We start from the raw sequence: 18,608 nt of genomic DNA on the forward strand, positions 1-18,608 counted from the left end.
TACTTATTAACTAGGTCATCAAGCCATTCTATGTAAAAAGACAAAACGCCCAATTAATATCTAAAGGAAATTAAAATTATTCTAGATAAGACTAGTCTTGTCTAGTCTAGCTATTCTCCACAGTTTCCCTGCGTTAATTGAAAATTGAAAACGCGCTTTACAACCATATGTTGGTCGTGAGTTGTTTTAAAACTGTGATATTTTATTGCAGGAATAAATAATTATAAGTAAACAATCATCAGGGAATAAAGTTATCAAATTTTGTTCATAATATAAAAAAAAGACTTTTTCTTAGTTTTTTTTCTTGTCTGATGTAAAATAAAATAGTTGGCTATTTAAAAATTGGCAAAATGTTTATTCCCAATTCTCTCTCAACATAATGTTAACACATATATATATAGATATACGTACCTTCCCCAAGAATCCTGTACAACCAGTGATAAAAATGCTTTTACCGGCGTAACACTCTGCTACTGATTGACACATCTCAACACTATGAAATCAAACAATTAAATTGAATAGCGAGTCGAAAAAATTATCGTCCTTACACTTCGCTTCTTAATGTTAAATTAGGTAGATTAACGAAATTTCAAGGCATACAAATATTTTTTTTTGTCCAGTGAATCTAAATATTTTCATTGTTATAATATTCCAATGACTAACACGTCTTCTACAAAAAAATTTGAGCCTTTATAATATTTTTTTTGTATAAGATATTTTTAGTGCAGAAGTGATGCGTGAAGTTAATATGTTTATGTAGTTATTAAAATAATGTTTCCATAATTAAAAACGTACTAAATTAAACTCGTTAAGGAAGTTAAATTTAATTGTTAACCTTGTAAGTTATGTAATGAATAACCATTCTAGTAGGTTCAATGTGAAGTGCTAAAAAAAATGTTTATAATGGATTATAAGATATCACTTATTCCATGACATTAAATTTGAATAGGTAGACATCCCTACTCATCTGTAAATAAGACAGAAATAAAGGCCGAGAGAAAAAACCGGCGTAAAAAAAACTCTCGGTACTCTTTAAAAATATCAAATCATCACACATAATGACTATGGCAAACATAGAAGAAACCAGAAAGGAGGGAGATATGGTCCGCTCTTTATTCGTATTAAATTAGAAAACTGAACTGGAACAGCAGCTCAGCTTCCAGAAGCGGCACCTGTTCACAGGCATGACGTGTGGCCAGCCATCGTTTTACTCAACCATATTTGAGGGAATTAAACGACCAGTCACACAACGCCACCGCCCCGAAGAATCACAAGACAGCAAGTGGTGCTGAAATATCATGCCACTGCCATTCGCGACAACACTTATTTTAAAACAAATATCGCAAATAAATTAGAAGTAGCCCGTCTAGCACAAGTCCGATGTGCTTTTATCAACTAGATAATCGTTAATTTTATTATAGTAAGCCTCTTTTTACACACCTTTTCTTTAATGTATTTCTTAAGTTTATTAAAAGGCAGAGATAAAAGAGCCTCGGGGATTTTATTAAAGAAAAGTATCCTTTTTTCCAAAAAAGAATTACTAACTTTAGATTAGTTTATTAAATTAGTCTATTACGGGGAATTTGAAGCCAGCGTTTGTTTCGAGTGTTAACATTATGCGCATGTTCTATTCTAATAAACATATCTCTATTTTTTCATTCATTCATAATATTTTTTCATAAATATATTGCCACGGATACAAGTATATTAATTTCCTTGTCCCTACATTTTTCGACATCAGCAACATATCACTCGATAATAATAGTTTAAATATTTTATGTATAATTTAATGTTTAATCAGTTTAGATTATCACTTCTGTCGGGCGTCCCGAGACGCACACGTTTTTAAGGAATGGGTCTTTTAATTTATAAAATGATGATGCATTTCGTCAAGTCTTTAGTAGATATATTTTTCTATGCGCATTAATAACATTTGCTCGTACGGTGGAGGAAGAAAGCCTAGCCCCAGAGTCGACGAATCCTGTCAAGCACTTTAAAATGCAATTTGAAGACCTTTTTGTAGCGCGGTTTATTATGTTATAATAAATCTGCTCTAAATATATCGTTTACTTGAATACCTAGGTAAACTGAAAATGTTGCAGGGCGGATGATCTTAATCTCGACACCTGCCATAGTCAAATATTTAACAGTCCGTTTTGCGGAGTGCGCTGAAGCATTGTCGTGGTGAAGGAGGATCCTGCTTCGAGGGCGCTGCTGTCGAATTTTTTCAGCCTAATCCTTCCATCTTCTAGCTCAACTGTCGCGAAATGAGCTTTCGACCAAAGAATGAGGCAATCGTCTTTTTTCCTTGACTTCTTCCTTTCTTTATCTTAGTTGGCCTATCCTCGAAAAGAAACACCCACTGAGCTAATTTAGTTTGGCTTTTCGTTTCGGGTTCGTAGCGATAACATTTGGCGACACCAGTCCAGTGCTGGTACAAAGCTTCCTGACGCCTAAATATTTGTATAACATTTTTTGAAATTGACTCATACCAATGCCTAGGCTTACCCGTATCTGCTGATAGGTCACTCTCTTACCTTCGTCTATCATGCGTCGCACAGCACTGATGTTATCTTCAGTTGTTGCTATTAAAGGACGTCCCTCGCGAGGATCATCATTGAGATTGCTACGTCCACGCTTTTAAACTCGTTGAACCAATTGTAAATAGTGGCAGGAGATGAGGCTTCATTAAGAAATGCTAATCGCACCCTATTATAGCTATGTTGTTGAGTAAGCGCACAACGAAAGTCATAATAAATCATTATCATCATCGCGTTAGGTTCATTTTCACGTGTAACAAGAGGTAACCAATTACGTTACCATAAAAAATGTTGTTAAAATTGAACTTCAAAGAAAATTTCATTAGCAATGTTTCTAACTGGCCAGTTCTAAACATTTTCAGTGTTACCCACGTATAATCAAAATAATGCTGTCATTCGTATAAATGCATAAATTAAGCACAATTAAAATTGTTCGTGTATTTTGCAAAAGCCTCCTACAAACTTTTTAGTTTAATATTAGACTTTATTTTGAAAAGGCTTCTGCTTGGTTCTACCACTCAAGCAAATTTTAATGGAATCTGGCTATTAGCCTGGACAGTGCTTTTTCCCACGACTAGCGCAAGGGCGTCTTCTGCGAGATTCAGACCTCGGCTTGGCCGTCTGGGGTTAGTAAATCGCCTGAAGTGAGTGCCCGAAGTACTAATTAAGGTTTTTACTAATCTAATTCGGTATTGAGTTGGTTTGCAATAAGTACTGGTAGGTGGCGTACCTCGATCGAACCCGAATCGACTACAGAATCAAATAAGTAATAATAATAAATCGTTTATTTCCAAAGATCGAATAATTATAAAAATCAGCACATACAGCCATATCAGATATATTGCATGCAAATGTCATATAAATTTTTATAATGTATGACATTGAATTTATTTAATGATTTGTAAGAACATTAACATAACGTCAAATAATATATGTATTGGTGTCAAACTTATGATCTAGCATTACGCATTACAAGTAACTTTAGCAAGGTGATTAAATAGTTTGGAAGGTGATTAATTAGGTGCAGTATGCAGGCACCCACAGCCGTATTGGATCCCTCGGTTTTTGGAAGTTTCTTTAAACGTTTTGAACAATTTTGGATGCTTTTTTAGAGTCAGTACAAAGGGCAGTCGTTTGAACGAGTGCCAAATGATTAGTTTAATATTGATCGTGTATTGATGTCTTTAAGCTTTCATTGGTTTAAAGTGTTAATATTATTACTTTTTATAATAATGACTATGGAATCACCATTACTATGGACTTAAATAGTCGTTAATTTCTAGATCTAGATCGAGATTGGCAAATAGAATAAACCACAAGAAGACAGGGAAGAGTGGAGGAAGTTGTGCGGCGATACTAACACGACCATGAGAAATGAAGAGCGTGACTGAAGAAGATTTAAAAATGTTTTTTAACATGTAATGACAACTGACATGAGTGCCATTGCTCCATTGCTATATATATTTAGTAAGTAAATGTTTACAAATATTAAACTAAATTCTCAAACATAACCTAAGTATATAATGTTAAAAATATTAAATGTGCCCAGCTGACCCCACATCTCTACGCAACGCCAAAGGATCAAACCGCTCGGATAAGGATTGGACATCGACGATTTGAACCACTCTTCGTGGAATACGGTCAAGTGGAAGGAGCTGGTACTGGTATATCTCAAGTTCATAAAGTTGATATCTCAATCTAATCGTCGTCATTTCTCATTCAATTTACAGTTACCTCGTTTCCTTACCGATTCAGTAATGCAGCACGCTTCGACACGTTACTCTCGCTGTTCGTGTAGCACACACTTATCTAGCTTTTATATCTTTCCAATTTTACGCAAGTGCTTTATTGTGACTCCAAGGCCCGTAGCAAGATGAGAAGTAGATTGAGTTGGATCTGCTTCCACTATCGCCTTTGTCGACAATGGTTACCGGCCGACCGAGAAGCCATTATTCAACTTAAAATTTCCAGATTTAAAACGATTGAACCAATAATGGACCGTATATATGCAAATGTTAGGGCGTACTCGTCGTTAATGTTTCGTGTTGTATGAGCGCGATTTCCACGTAGGCACTCATAATCAAAAATTGTACGAATTTTCAGTTTATCAAAACAAAAACTATCTCAAAACACGGCTTTCGAATAAATTTATTTCATTTCTAATTGCGTAGTAATCTATGAATACATAAATCTGCTAATGCTGCTTATAGAATCTCGAGTTACAAAGAAACCTTTATACCTTTAGTGATTACCCTAATAAACTTAATTAGACTGTTAAATATATTCAAAATAAACGATATAGTTTAACTGCTCCGTGCCATTATCCACTCAACTGGCTTATTAGTTAAGTATTTAGCCGGTGAAACATAAGTATCAGATTCAATTCAGTAAGTATGAGGTAGGTTTTTAATACTCACTAAATTTATTTATTTTACTACTTATTGTGATCAGTTTTATTAAGTTCCTCAACGTCAAAGGTTTCGCTGTTCTTGTAGCACAAGCGTAAACATTTACACTTTGTGACCTGAAACATAAAAACGATGACTCCAAAGGCACGGACTATGATTACATGTAATTGTTTCTCTGTTTTATATATTATGGTAACAGGAGAAAAGGTGGGTTTGAATAGTAATATTGCATGATATTTAATCTAGCTAAGGCGTATAATAGGATTGAATGATTTTAGAAATAAGTTGCGCTAGCTAGAAAATGTAAGTAAATGGCGCGATCAAGCCACTACTTTATAGGTGAACAGGTGGTGAAATCGTGATTTCCAATCGCTACTTTGAACTAATGGACTATATAATATATGAAAAATACAACACCAATATTACGGATGATTAATAATAATATTTCTTTGTTTACGTTTATAAATTGTATGTAAAGTTTACAACTTACAGTATTCTATTTCTTTGTAGCCGCTACAATTATGAGATTAACGACATAGTCGACTGGTATAAGATCCAAAACGTTGCCTTCGTTCCCAGGGATAACTCTTAGGATGCCTTTGCTGATGGATCCAATTAAACCAGTTGCCCCATTCCAGTTATCTATCCACCCTGGAAGCGGTTCTGATAGACTTGCAGTCACTAGAAAAGAAAAAATAACATTATCCTCTTTACATAATCTTATTAAAGAATAATCTACATACCTATTGAAGGCCTGATGATAATAACGGGAACATGACCATGTTTTTCCGCCAACAAAGCCTCTCCAAGTTTCTTAGAGAATGTGTATGCGTTTGGCTCATCCTCTGAAAAATTTAAGACATGCACTTTTATAAACGAAACATTTGTTTGATTTTTAAATTCCAATTTTAAAACAATATTTCCATATAGAATTTGAAAATTAAAACGAATTAGTACGATATTCTCATCACACAGTTAATATCAGTTACATTTATAAATTGAAAATTATCTTCTTGTTGCTTAAATTGTACGTTCAAATATACCTAACACTTATTTTTATATAAACTAGCTAGACAGAAGTTGTTGTTGTGTACAACACACCTAAAATAGAAAATTTCAAACTTAAAAATACATACAAACTATCTAATTGTAAATAAGCTGAAGTATTCTCAATTTCATTCCCATTTATTTCATTACGGCTTTGTCGGAAGAAGATTCGATTGGTCACGACCAAGACGATCAAATTACTAATAATACTTAACCATAGATAACATTATATTTGGCTAGAACTGGAGTTTTGTCTGATACATTTTTAGTTTTCGTCCGTCTCCTGGTTCTAAGCTCATTCGTCCCCACCAATTTTCAGCCGTTCTTGGTTATGAGTTATACGGTAACTAACACGACTTTATTATTGCGAGCATATAGTTTTAGTACCAATTATTGATATCAAGTGGGTGACCTAAAGAAATATCGCCAAAGAAGCAATCGCCAATATTTAGCCATTTAATACTTAAATAATAATAAAAAATTAAATAAACAAATGCACCAAACCAAACCTAAGTAAGGATGTATAGTAAACTAAGTAAGGATGTATAGTAAACTTTAGCTGAAGGGTGGACCTGAAGCAATCTGCTTTCTGAATATCAGTTGAAAATATTTCTACTAGATTAGAAAACTATTAAGCCTTGACTTACTTATTATTATTTTAGTTCTCTCTTCATCTGGCTGTTCTTTTATCAAATGATCAACCATGCTCAGAGGCATTGGTGATGGGTAAACTTTTTCTTCGATAGATATTTTATGTGTATTGGAATACGCTGTTGAAACGTGAACGAGGACCTAAGTGGAACAATGTCAATGCTTGAGTGAAAATAATTATACAGTGGCGCTACAATATTTTTAGGTCTAGGCCTCAGATTTATGAAAATCTGTTGATGATCATGATCATTTGTCGATATAATAAGCAACTAGGCGATCAGCCTCCTGTCCCCAACACACGCCGTCGAATTTTAGGGTCTAAAGCAAGTCGATTTTCTCACGATGTTTTCCTTCACCGTTCGAGCGAATGTTAAATGCGCACATAGATAGAAAACCCATTGGTGCACGGCTGGGGATCGAACCTTCAGGTCGAAGGTTGAATCACACGTTGAAGCCACCGGGCCATGACTGAACATATATATTACAATCCTCTTACTCTAAACTCTCTTACTTTTGATTTTGATTTTGTACAAGACTGATTCTCTTAATGTGTCACCGAACAAGATGAAGTGAGGCAGCGTGCCTGACTTCATGGATCTCTTGTGTTTTAGTACATATATAAAAATAAAATGTATTTATTCGTTATATGTATATTGGCATTATAATCTTTAGATTTTTAAGTAATATCTCTACTGGTATTGCTTTAAGGATATGGACATTTAACTGAAACACAATTTGATGATATAGCATAAACATTTCATTTATTAATTCCACATCCATTCCATTTTTTATGTTATAAGTCTCATACTTAGGTACAATTCAAAATATTTTCATTGAAACTTTAGATCGATCTTTTTATCGACACTCGCATGCACAAAAACTCAACTTACTTTAACGCGTAGTCGTATGTAGGCGTGCACGCAGCTAACCTGAGTGTAGTGCGCCAGTCCGCTTTGTTACTCATTGTTGGACTTTTATGCATAAATTTGTAATCGTTAAAACATTTAATTAATCAATTTAAAAATTGTCGTTATTTCATATACCCCTAACAATTTGTACAATGTAGAAATTTCTAAATTTGTATAAGATACTTTACCAAAAAAAATTACGCAGATGTTAGAAATTTTATAATTATAACCAAATCTAGAGCTTCACTACTATTGATTTACCTCAAGCTTCTTCATACATTTACATAAAGATAATACGCTCTCAGTACCCTTGACGTTGACGTTGAGCAAATCGTGTAGCGGTTCGGTAAACGTGATCGATGCAGCCGAATGAAATACGTATGATACCTAAGAATGTATTTTAAATGAGCCTTAAATAATAAATGTAAATAATACTGCACACATCGCGGCACAGGAGTTTACACTGCCAACTTTTCAATTAAAAAAAACTACTAGCCACTAGACCGATGTGGGAGTAAACAGTTATAAATTACGTCGACTACACCATATACATACCTCATTAATAAGAGTTACTCTGTCTTCTGGGGAGATTCCCAGACCGTCCTGACTTACGTCACCGACTATCGGTTCTATTTTGTCACAAAATTTCGCTTTCTCTCTATAAACTCTTGAAAATACCTAAAAATGATTTGGTTAGTTAGTTAGTTCAACACCACTAGTTTTTCACATTGAAACACACACAATATATCTTACTGGCAGCTCCAGCAAAGTCTTAAGACGCTCTTGAATCGTCAATCCCCGCTTCCCTCTAAGAAGTATGTAGACTTTTTTAAGATCGGAACAACTGTAGAGTATCTTCTCTAAGAGTACCTTTAAATAAAATATATAATATCATAAATAATACTTTACTGAAAAAGAGCGTAAAGGAACGTCTAGTCTTGCTATTATTTCCCTGCGTTAATCAAAAGAACTTCACACATTGGAAACGTCCTTTATAAATTTAGTCTAGAGTTATTTTAAAACTATGATATTTCATTGCAGGGAATAATGTTATCAAAATAAAAATATCTGTTTTAGGATGTGTAAAATAAAATTGTTGGCAATTGGAAAAAACGGCAAAGAGTTTATTCCCAATTCCCACTTAACATAATGTTAACACTTATATATAGATATACGTACTTTCCCCAAGAATCCTGTACTACCAGTGATAAAAATGCTTTTACCGGCATAAGACTCTGCTATTGATTGACACATCTCACACTATGGAATTAAACTGAATAGCGAGTCTATGTAAAATGTTCGTCTTTACACTTTGCTTCTTGATATAAAAGTAAGTAGATTAGGCGAAACATACAATTACATTATTTTTTATTACAATAACAACAATACAATTTATACAATATTATTTTTTGTTCAGTGAGTCTATATATTTTCATTGTTATAATATTCCAATGACATAAGACATCTTTTATAAAAAAAAAGGTTAAACCTGTATAATATATTTATTGTGCGTGATGTCATTGTGAATTTTTAGTTATAAAAATAATATTTACATTTGCTACTTACTCTATATTTGTTATTTACTCTGCTAAAAATAAACTCGTAAAGATTAATTATAAATTGATAATCATTAATGTATAATAATTATTCTGGAATTATAAAATAACCTATTTAAGTGTGGTTTATTATTTTATAAGAAAAATGCACTATATATATCGTTTACTTTAATATAATCAAAATAATGCTGTTATTAATATAAATGCATAAACTATCGTGTATTTTGCAAATGCCTTCCCTGAAATTTTCTTTTTCAAATGTTAATTTTCCCTTTTCAACAAAAAATAAAATTTCTCAATTGCATAATTATCAACTAAACTAACTATAACATATACATTACACCTACATACAATCAATATATTTGGAGAATAAACCGAAAAGTATAATTACCGAATTATAATGAATGTGTTTGAGAATGAATGTGTTTTAAAAAGAATTTGAGATTGAAGCAGTGATCAATTACTCTTACTCAATATATTTCGATAATAATCGTCTCGATACCAGAGATCAAACGACGCAAGTATATGTTAGGGACTGGAAAATGAATACTCGTGTGTTAGATCCTATAAAAATCATTGCAGAACCAGCGCCATAAACTTAACTTTTGTTAAACTGTTGTAAACAGCCGACCATGTAGCGAAAAGTGTGAACCTTCTAATCAATAGCGCGTCTAACGCAGAATCCCGCTGACCAATGTGTGTGTTATGAAATTAGTAATGATGTAAAGCCAAATATTAGCTAGGATTAACTAGGATTTATACAAAAGTGTACACAAACAAGACAACATTTTGTTGCCAATGGGTGTCGAGCCAATGGTAAAAACTCTACCGTACATGACATACTCACAATATATTTTAAATATCTTGTCTTGTTAAGTATGCAAGATATAAAATTAACTTTTTTATACTATTTGCAACTATTGTGTGTAGTTCTTGAAGCGTAAAACCTCGTGACGTATACCGAATGTAATTGATATGTAATTTGTGGTTCGTTTACAACGATTCGTTCGTTCTGCTATAATTTTGGTAAAGTATAAAATCTTCGTCACCATAAACATTTTTACGAAATGTACATAAATGCCATACAATACCATAAACTGTACACTGCAAAATAAAGATTTTTATGCAGACATTAGGCATTATTTCGCGATAGCGTCCAAAAGCTCGCTCAAAATTGTACATTACTTCTTTAAGTCCGTTTGTAGATATCAAACAATGTATATTTTAAATATTTTTTCAGAATCGAAACGGCCAAGTCAACATAGAGTTTTGGACAATTAAAGTTAACATCTTATAGTTCTCATTTACCAAATGTTATAAAACTGCAGTTTGTATGAAACAAACATTTTAACATTCTACTCGTATATTAAAACATATGAAGGAGTGAGTTAGAAAGATTACAAAATTACAAAGATACTTGACAGAAAAAGAGGGAAAAGAAAGGAGAATTACAACAATAATAGGTTAGCATGAACTGAATTTTAACAAGAACAGAACCGGGGAATAAAGAAAGATCATAACATTAGTGTTGCTGACGTATAAAAAATGTTTGTTGGCATCAGCCACTTCACTTCGACATTAGAGTTTATTTTGTTAAGGCTTCTGCTTGGGGAGACAGCTCCGCGCACGCGCTCATCCAAGAAATTTCGATAACTCAAGTTTTAGCGACAAAAAATATACATACAATTTTTTTTGTATAATTACAGCAATTACAAATAATAAAAAATTTACAAACTTGTTTAAGATTTATTTATTTATTTATTACATCTATCTTAACAAGTATTTTCTTACCACCAATTCGACACTACTAATTCTAAGCTTTAACAACGTGCTAGATATGCCATAGAATAGAAAGGACCAGTACCTTTTGCTTCTTTAATAGAGGGACTGGGCAGGAGGCTCATTTGGTATTAAATGATACCGCCGCCCATAGACACTCACACTGCCGAAAGTGCGTTGTCAGCCTTTTAAAAATAAGTACACTCTTTCCTTCAAGGACCCTTAGTCCAATTGGTTTGGAAATACTTCGATGGATAGCCAAATAGAGATGGTCCGCATCAAAAACTGTCTTAAAAAGTTCAGTTGTGGAACGACGGACGTCAAGGTGGTACGGGTGGAATTTCCTATTCTGCGTCTATGTCCGATTATGAAACTCAAATGCAGCTGAGAATAACTCCTTCGAACACTCTTCGTAGAAGTATCTGTGCAGGAAGCACAGAAAAGAAGAGTATGCCCAATTCTATCGTGCGTAACAAAGTCTAAAAACCGTGTCAAATTCTGAATACGCTCATGCATGAGACAATCTGCGGAGTGTAGCCCAGACTGACAAAATAAACTCGAGCATGTTTCTGATTGAAATAGCTTTGATGTTCGTAAATGTTAATGCCCTTCGAAGGACAGAATTGATTTGATAAACGGGCTTCATATTTCATGCTTGCCCTTTTTACTGTAAATTGACAATTTAAATTACATTAACATTAAATAATTGTATAAATAGACGTTACTTGAAATATAGTTAACAAAATGTTATGCTTATACATATAATGACATAATATATAGAAATATACTTTGATCTACGCAGAGATTTAAGAAGCCGGGTTTGTCTTGAGTAAATATTTTATCATTCCGTCGAAGTATATAGGAATATACTCTGACCAATTTATTAATGATGGACTAAATGGGAAAGTTTTTTGATCACTCGGTGACAGAGATGAGAAGAGGCAGTAATTATTCATCGTACTGAACTTCCATGAGTTGGACGTAAAAATTTCTAATACATCGCGGACTTGTACTATTCTGCGCAGTATTTTTCGGTATCTGCGAAAATTAAATAATTTACATCTTATTCTAAATAATCTATGCTATTAACTAACAATAATTAATGTGTGTCTATAATAAATAGATAGAAAAAACATACTTAGGGTCTTTTCCTGTCATCCGTAACAAAGCGTCAGCCAGTGATAAAGGAGAAGTTTGTAGGATAGCCGATAAGAAAACCAGTAACAATTTGGAGTTTGTAAAGTAAGCTCCAGGAAATGGTAGCTCATCTGAAAAAGCAGGAAATTATTTCTGCAAAGCACTGAGCCAAATGATGTATACGATTATAAACAAACTCCCATCAAAATTATATTTCTACTGAGAATTCTGTCGGACGAAAAGTAAAAATATGTTGAGGCAAAGTCCGGTAAGTACGCTGTCTTCCAACTGTAACTCCTGCAGCTTTGCGATAATCTGTTTGATTGTCAATTGGGAAGAACAATTGACCAGTTGTTCTTGTCTCCATCATTGTTATTAATTCTTGCCGATAGACATCTGCCGTCACTGTAGTGCCATTCGGTAAGAAGCACAGTAGTTATCCGGCACTAGTCGTGACTATTATGATGGTGACCGATTATCTTTGCGTAATCTTCATTTAGCGCACTCAACTTAAAATTTCCAGATTTAAAACGATTGAACCAATAATGGACCGTGTATATGCAAATGTTAGGGCGTACTCGTCGTTAATGTTTCGTGTTGTATGAGCGCGATTTCCACGTAGGCACTCATAATCAAAAATTGTACGAATTTTCAGTTTATCAAAACAAAAACTATCTCAAAACACGGCTTTCGAATAAATTTATTTCATTTCTAATTGCGTAGTAATCTATGAATACATAAATCTGCTAATGCTGCTTATAGAATCTCGAGTTACAAAGAAACCTTTATACCTTTAGTGATTATCCTAATAAACTTAATTAGACTGTTAAAAATATTCAAAATAAACGATATAGTTTAACTGCTCCGTACCATTATCCACTCAACTGGCTTATTAGTTAAGTATTTAGCCGGTGAAACATTATTATCAGATTCAATTCAGTAAGTATGAGGTAAGGTCGCCTTAACGTCACTCTGTTAGTAGGTTTTTAATACTCACTAAATTTATTTCTTTTACTACTTATTATGATCAGTTTTAATAAGTTCCTCAATGTCAAAGGCTTCTCTGTACTTGTAGCACAAGCGTAAACATTTACACTTTGTGACCTGAAACATAAAAACGATGACTCCAAAGGCAGGGACTACGATTACATGTAATTTTTTCTCTGTTTTATAAATTAGGGTAACAGGAGAAAAGGTGTGTTTGCCTAGTTATATTGTATGATATTTAATCTAGCTAAGGCGTATAATAGGATTGAATGATTTTAGAAATAAGTTGCGCTAGCTAGAAAATGTAAGTAAATGGCGCGATCAAGCCACTACTTTATAGGTGAATAGATGGTGAGATCGTGATTTCCAATCGCTACTTTGAACTAATGGACTATATAATATATGAAAAATGCAACACCAATATTACGGATGATTAATAATAATATTTCTTTGTTTACGTTTATAAATTGTATGTAATGTTTACAACTTACAATATTTTCTTTGTAGGCGCTACAATTATGAGATTAACGACATAGTCGACTGGTATAAGATCCAAAACGTTGCCTTCGTTCCCAGGGATAACTCTTAGGATGCCTTTGCTGATGGATCCAATTAAACCAGTTGCCCCATTCCAGTTATCTATCCACCCTGGAAGCGGTTCTGATAGACTTGCAGTCACTAGAAAAGAAAAAATAACATTATCCTCTTTACATAATCTTATTAAAGAATAATCTACATACCTATTGAAGGCCTGATGATAATAACGGGAACATGACCATGTTTTTCCGCCAACAAAGCCTCTCCCAGTTTCTTAGAGAATGTGTATGCGTTTGACTCATCCTCTGAAAAATTTAAGACATGCACTTTTATAAACGAAACATTTGTTTGATTTTTAAATTCAAATTTTAAAACAAAACTTCCATTTCCAAACACAGTTAATATCAGTTACATTTATAAATTGAAAATTATCTTCTTGTTGCTTAAATTGTACGTTCAAATATACCTAACACTTATTTTTATATTAAACTAGCTAGACAGAAGTTGTTGTTGTGTACAACACACCTAAAATAGAAAATTTCAAACTTAAAAATACATACAAACTATCTAATTGTAAATAAGCTGAAGTATTCTCAATTTCATTCCCATTTATTTCATTACGGCTTTGTCGGAAGAAGATTCGATTGGTCACGACCAAGACTTTCAAATTACTAATAATACTTAACCATAGATAACATTGTATTTGGCTAGAACTGGGGTTTTGACTGATACATTTTTAGTTTTCGTCCGTCTCCTGGTTCTAAGCTCATTCGTCCCCACCAATTTTCAGCCGTTCTTGGATATGAGTTATACGGTAACTAACACGACTTTATTATTGCGAGCATATAGTTTTAGTACCAATTATTGATATCAAGTGGGTGACCTAAAGAAATATCACCAAAGAAGCAATCGCCAATATTTAACCATTTAATACTTAAATAATAAAAAAATTAAATGAACAAATGCACTAAACCTAAGTAAGGACGTACAGTAAACTTTAGCTGAAGGGTGGGTCGGAAGCAACCTGCTTTCTGAATATCAGTTGAAAATATTTCTACTAGATTAGAAAACTATTAAGCCTTGACTTACTTATTATTATTTTAGTTCTCTCTTCATCTGGCTGTTCTTTTATCAAATGATCAATCATGCTCAGAGGGATTGGTGATGGGTAAACTTTTTCTTCGATAAATATTTTATGTGTATTGGAATACGCTGTTGAAACGTGAACGAGGACCTAAGTGGAACAATGTCAATGCTTGAGTGAAAATAATTATACAGTGGCGCTACAATATTTTTAGGTCTAGGCCTCAGATTTATGAAAATCTGTTGATGATCATGATCATTTGTCGATATATTAAGCAACTAGGTGATCAGCCTACTGTATCCAATACACGCCGTCGAATTTTAGGGTCTAAAGCAAGTCGGTTTCCTCACGATGTTTTCCTTCACCGTTCGAGCGAATGTTAAATGCGCACATAGATAGAAAATCCATTTGTGCACGGCTGGGGATTGAACCTTCGACCTCATACGTTGAAGCCACTAAGCCATGACTGAACATATATATTATGATCCTGTTAATCTAAAGTACAAGACTGATTCTCTCAATGTGTCACGCAACAAGATGAAGTGAGTCACCGTGACCACGCACGCCAAACGTCGGAAAAATTTATATTTAAAATTATGTAAAAAGAATATTAGTTTATAATAATACAAATAGCTTTAATCCGGTTAAAAAATTGTTTTCTTTCAAGATTAAGTGAGGCATTGTGCCTGAGTTCATGGATCTCTTGTGTTTTAGTACATACAGATATATATATAAAGTAATATCTCTACTGGTGTTGCTTTAAAGATATGGACATTTTACTGAAATACAATTTGATGATATACCATAAATATTTCATTTATTAATTCCACATATTTTTTTATCTTATACTTCATCGATCTTTTTATCGACACTCGCATGCAAAAAAACTCAAATTACTTTAACGCGTAGTCGTATGTAGGCGTGCACGCAGCTAACCTGAGTGTAATGCGTGGGCCATGCGCTTTGTTACTTATTGATGGACTTTTATGTATAAATTTGTAATCGTTAAAACATTTAATTAATTAATTTAAAAATTGTGGTTATTTCATATACCACTAACAATTTGTACAATGTAGAAATGTTTAACACTTTACCAAAAAAAATTCGCACATGTTTGAAATTTTATAATAATAACCAAATCTAGAGCTTCACTACTATTAACTTACCTCAAGCTTCTTCATACATTTACATAAAGATAATACCCTCTCAGTACCCTTGACGTTGACGTTGAGCAAATCGTGTAGCGGCTCGGTAAACTTGATCGATGCAGCCGAATGAAATACGTATGATACCTATGAATGTATATTAAATGAGCCTTAAATAATAAATGTAATAATACTGCACACATCGCGGCACAGGAGTTTACACTGCCAACTTTTCAATAAAAAAACTACTAGCCACTAGACCGATGCGGGAGTAAACAGTTATAAATTACGTCGACTACAACATATACATACCTCATTAATAAGCGTTACTCTGTCTTCTGGGGAGATTCCAAGACCGTCCTGACTTACGTCACCGACTATCGGTTCTATTTTGTCACAAAATTTCGCTTTCTCTCTATTAAGTCTTGAAAATACCTAAAAATGATTTGGTTAGTTTTTTAGTTCAACGCCACTGCTTTTTCACATTGAAACACATACAATATATCTTACTGGCAGCTCCAGCAAAGTCTTAACACGCTCTTGAATCGTCAATCCCCGCTTCCCTCTAAGAAGTATGTAGACTTTTTTAACATCGGAACAACTGTAGAGTATCTTCTCTAAGAGTACCTTTAAATAAAATATATAATATCATAAATAATACTTTACTGCAAAAGAGCGTAAAGGAACGCTAAATTATGGTACACAGAAGACACTATTTAGCACAATTGAAGCCACCTGAGGAGTAAATATATGTGAAAATCCAAAGTAAGAAATACCTCTGAACCTTATTTAGTAAGGCCATAATCAATATTTGATCTGCATACTTATTAACTAGGTCATCAAGCCATTCTATGTAAAAAGACAAAACGCCCAATTAATATCTAAAGGAAATTAAAATTATTCTAGATAAGACTAGTCTTGTCTAGTCTAGCTATTCTCCACAGTTTCCCTGCGTTAATTGAAAATTGAAAACGCGCTTTACAACCATATGTTGGTCGTGAGTTGTTTTAAAACTGTGATATTTTATTGCAGGAATAAATAATTATAAGTAAACAATCATCAGGGAATAAAGTTATCAAATTTTGTTCATAATATAAAAAATAGACTTTTTCTTAGTTTTTTTTCTTGTCTGATGTAAAATAAAATAGTTGGCCATTTAAAAATTGGCAAAATGTTTATTCCCAATTCTCTCTCAACATAATGTTAACACATATATATATAGATATACGTACCTTCCCCAAGAATCCTGTACAACCAGTGATAAAAATGCTTTTACCGGCGTAACACTCTGCTACTGATTGACACATCTCAACACTATGAAATCAAACAATTAAATTGAATAGCGAGTCGAAAAAATTATCGTCCTTACACTTCGCTTCTTAATGTTAAATTAGGTAGATTAACGAAATTTCAAGGCATACAAATATTTTTTTTTGTCCAGTGAATCTAAATATTTTCATTGTTATAATATTCCCATGACTAACACGTCTTCTACAAAAAAATTTGAGCCTTTATAATATTTTTTTTGTATAAGATATTTTTAGTGCAGAAGTGATGCGTGAAGTTAATATGTTTATGTAGTTATTAAAATAATGTTTCCATAATTAAAAACGTACTAAATTAAACTCGTTAAGGAAGTTAAATTTAATTGTTAACCTTGTAAGTTATGTAATGAATAACCATTCTAGTAGGTTCAATGTGAAGTGCTAAAAAAAATGTTTATTATGGATTATAAGATATCACTTATTCCATGACATTAAATTTGAATAGGTAGACATCCCTACTCATCTGTAAATAAGAGAGAAATAAAGGCCGAGAGAAAAAACCGGCGTAAAAAAAACTCTCGGTACTCTTTAAAAATATCAAATCATCACACATAATGACTATGGCAATCATAGAAGAAACCAGAAAGGAGGGAGATATGGTCCGCTCTTTATTCGTATTAAATTAGAAAACTGAACTGGAACAGCAGCTCAGCTTCCAGAAGCGGCACCTGTTCACAGGCATGACGTGTGACCAGCCATCGTTTTACTCAACCATATTTGAGGGAATTAAACGACCAGTCACACAACGCCACCGCCCCGAAGAATCACAAGACAGCAAGTGGTGCTGAAATATCATGCCACTGCCATTCGCGACAACACTTATTTTAAAACAAATATCGCAAATAAATTAGAAGTAGCCCGTCTAGCACAAGTCCGATGTGCTTTTATCAACTAGATAATCGTTAATTTTATTATAGTAAGCCTCTTTTTACACACCTTTTCTTTAATGTATTTCTTAAGTTTATTAAAAGGCAGAGATAAAAGAGCCTCGGGGATTTTATTAAAGAAAAGTATCATTTTTTCCAAAAAAGAATTACTAACTTTAGATTAGTTTATTAAATTAGTCTATTACGGGGAATTTGAAGCCAGCATTTGTTTCGAGTGTTAACATTATGCGCATGTTCTATTCTAATAAACATATCTCTATTTTTTCATTCATTCATAATATTTTTTCATAAATATATTGCCACGGATACAAGTATATTAATTTCCTTGTCCCTACATTTTTGACATCAGCAACATATCACTCGATAATAATAGTTTAAATATTTTATGTATAATTTAATGTTTAATCAGTTTAGATTATCACTTCTGTCGGGCGTCCCGAGACGCACACGTTTTTAAGGAATGGGTCTTTTAATTTATAAAATGATGATGCATTTCGTCAAGTCTTTAGTAGATATATTTTTCTATGCGCATTAATAACATTTGCTCGTACGGTGGAGGAAGAAAGCCTAGCCCCAGAGTCGACGAATCCTGTCAAGCACTTTAAAATGCAATTTGA

At 33.2% G+C, this 18,608-nt stretch overlaps 2 protein-coding genes across 2 annotated transcripts; both read right to left on the minus strand.

Moving 5' to 3' along the window:
* Nucleotides 1-5,444: 5,444 nt before the first annotated feature.
* Nucleotides 5,445-8,842, minus strand: LOC123708356 (putative fatty acyl-CoA reductase CG5065). Its single transcript, XM_045659032.1, has 7 exons — nucleotides 8,734-8,842; nucleotides 8,308-8,424; nucleotides 8,110-8,232; nucleotides 7,816-7,941; nucleotides 6,643-6,787; nucleotides 5,692-5,793; nucleotides 5,445-5,629 (listed from the first exon to the last, which is right to left on the minus strand). The coding sequence occupies exons 1-7, from the start codon at nucleotides 8,806-8,808 to the stop codon at nucleotides 5,445-5,447; spliced, it is 873 nt and encodes a 290-aa protein (XP_045514988.1). The 5' UTR covers nucleotides 8,809-8,842.
* A 2,853-nt stretch (nucleotides 8,843-11,695) lies between these two features.
* Nucleotides 11,696-17,086, minus strand: LOC123708357 (fatty acyl-CoA reductase 1-like). The gene is made up of 7 exons (XM_045659033.1): nucleotides 17,012-17,086; nucleotides 16,290-16,406; nucleotides 15,801-15,926; nucleotides 14,640-14,784; nucleotides 13,754-13,855; nucleotides 13,505-13,691; nucleotides 11,696-11,927 (listed from the first exon to the last, which is right to left on the minus strand). Exons 1-7 carry the CDS (start codon nucleotides 17,084-17,086, stop codon nucleotides 11,696-11,698), a joined length of 984 nt encoding a protein of 327 aa, XP_045514989.1.
* Nucleotides 17,087-18,608: the final 1,522 nt, after the last annotated feature.

The sequence above is a fragment of the Pieris brassicae genome, chromosome 4 (assembly GCF_905147105.1).
Source record: "Pieris brassicae chromosome 4, ilPieBrab1.1, whole genome shotgun sequence".
In the NCBI taxonomy this organism is placed as follows: domain Eukaryota; kingdom Metazoa; phylum Arthropoda; class Insecta; order Lepidoptera; family Pieridae; genus Pieris; species Pieris brassicae.

Coding starts and splice junctions, on each gene's coding strand:
- LOC123708357 (XM_045659033.1), bottom strand. CDS start 17,086: ATGTGTCAATCAGTAGCAGAGTGTTACGCCGGTAAAAGCATTTTTATC. Junction 15,927..16,289: donor AGACTTTGCTGGAGCTGCCA/GTAAGATATATT, acceptor ATACATTCATAG/GTATCATACGTATTTCATTC. Junction 11,928..13,504: donor GCGCCTACAAAGAAAATATT/GTAAGTTGTAAA, acceptor TAATTTTCGCAG/ATACCGAAAAATACTGCGCA.
- LOC123708356 (XM_045659032.1), bottom strand. CDS start 8,808: ATGTGTCAATCAATAGCAGAGTCTTATGCCGGTAAAAGCATTTTTATC. Junction 8,425..8,733: donor GTACAGGATTCTTGGGGAAA/GTACGTATATCT, acceptor TTTTATTTAAAG/GTACTCTTAGAGAAGATACT. Junction 8,233..8,307: donor AGACTTTGCTGGAGCTGCCA/GTAAGATATATT, acceptor AATCATTTTTAG/GTATTTTCAAGAGTTTATAG.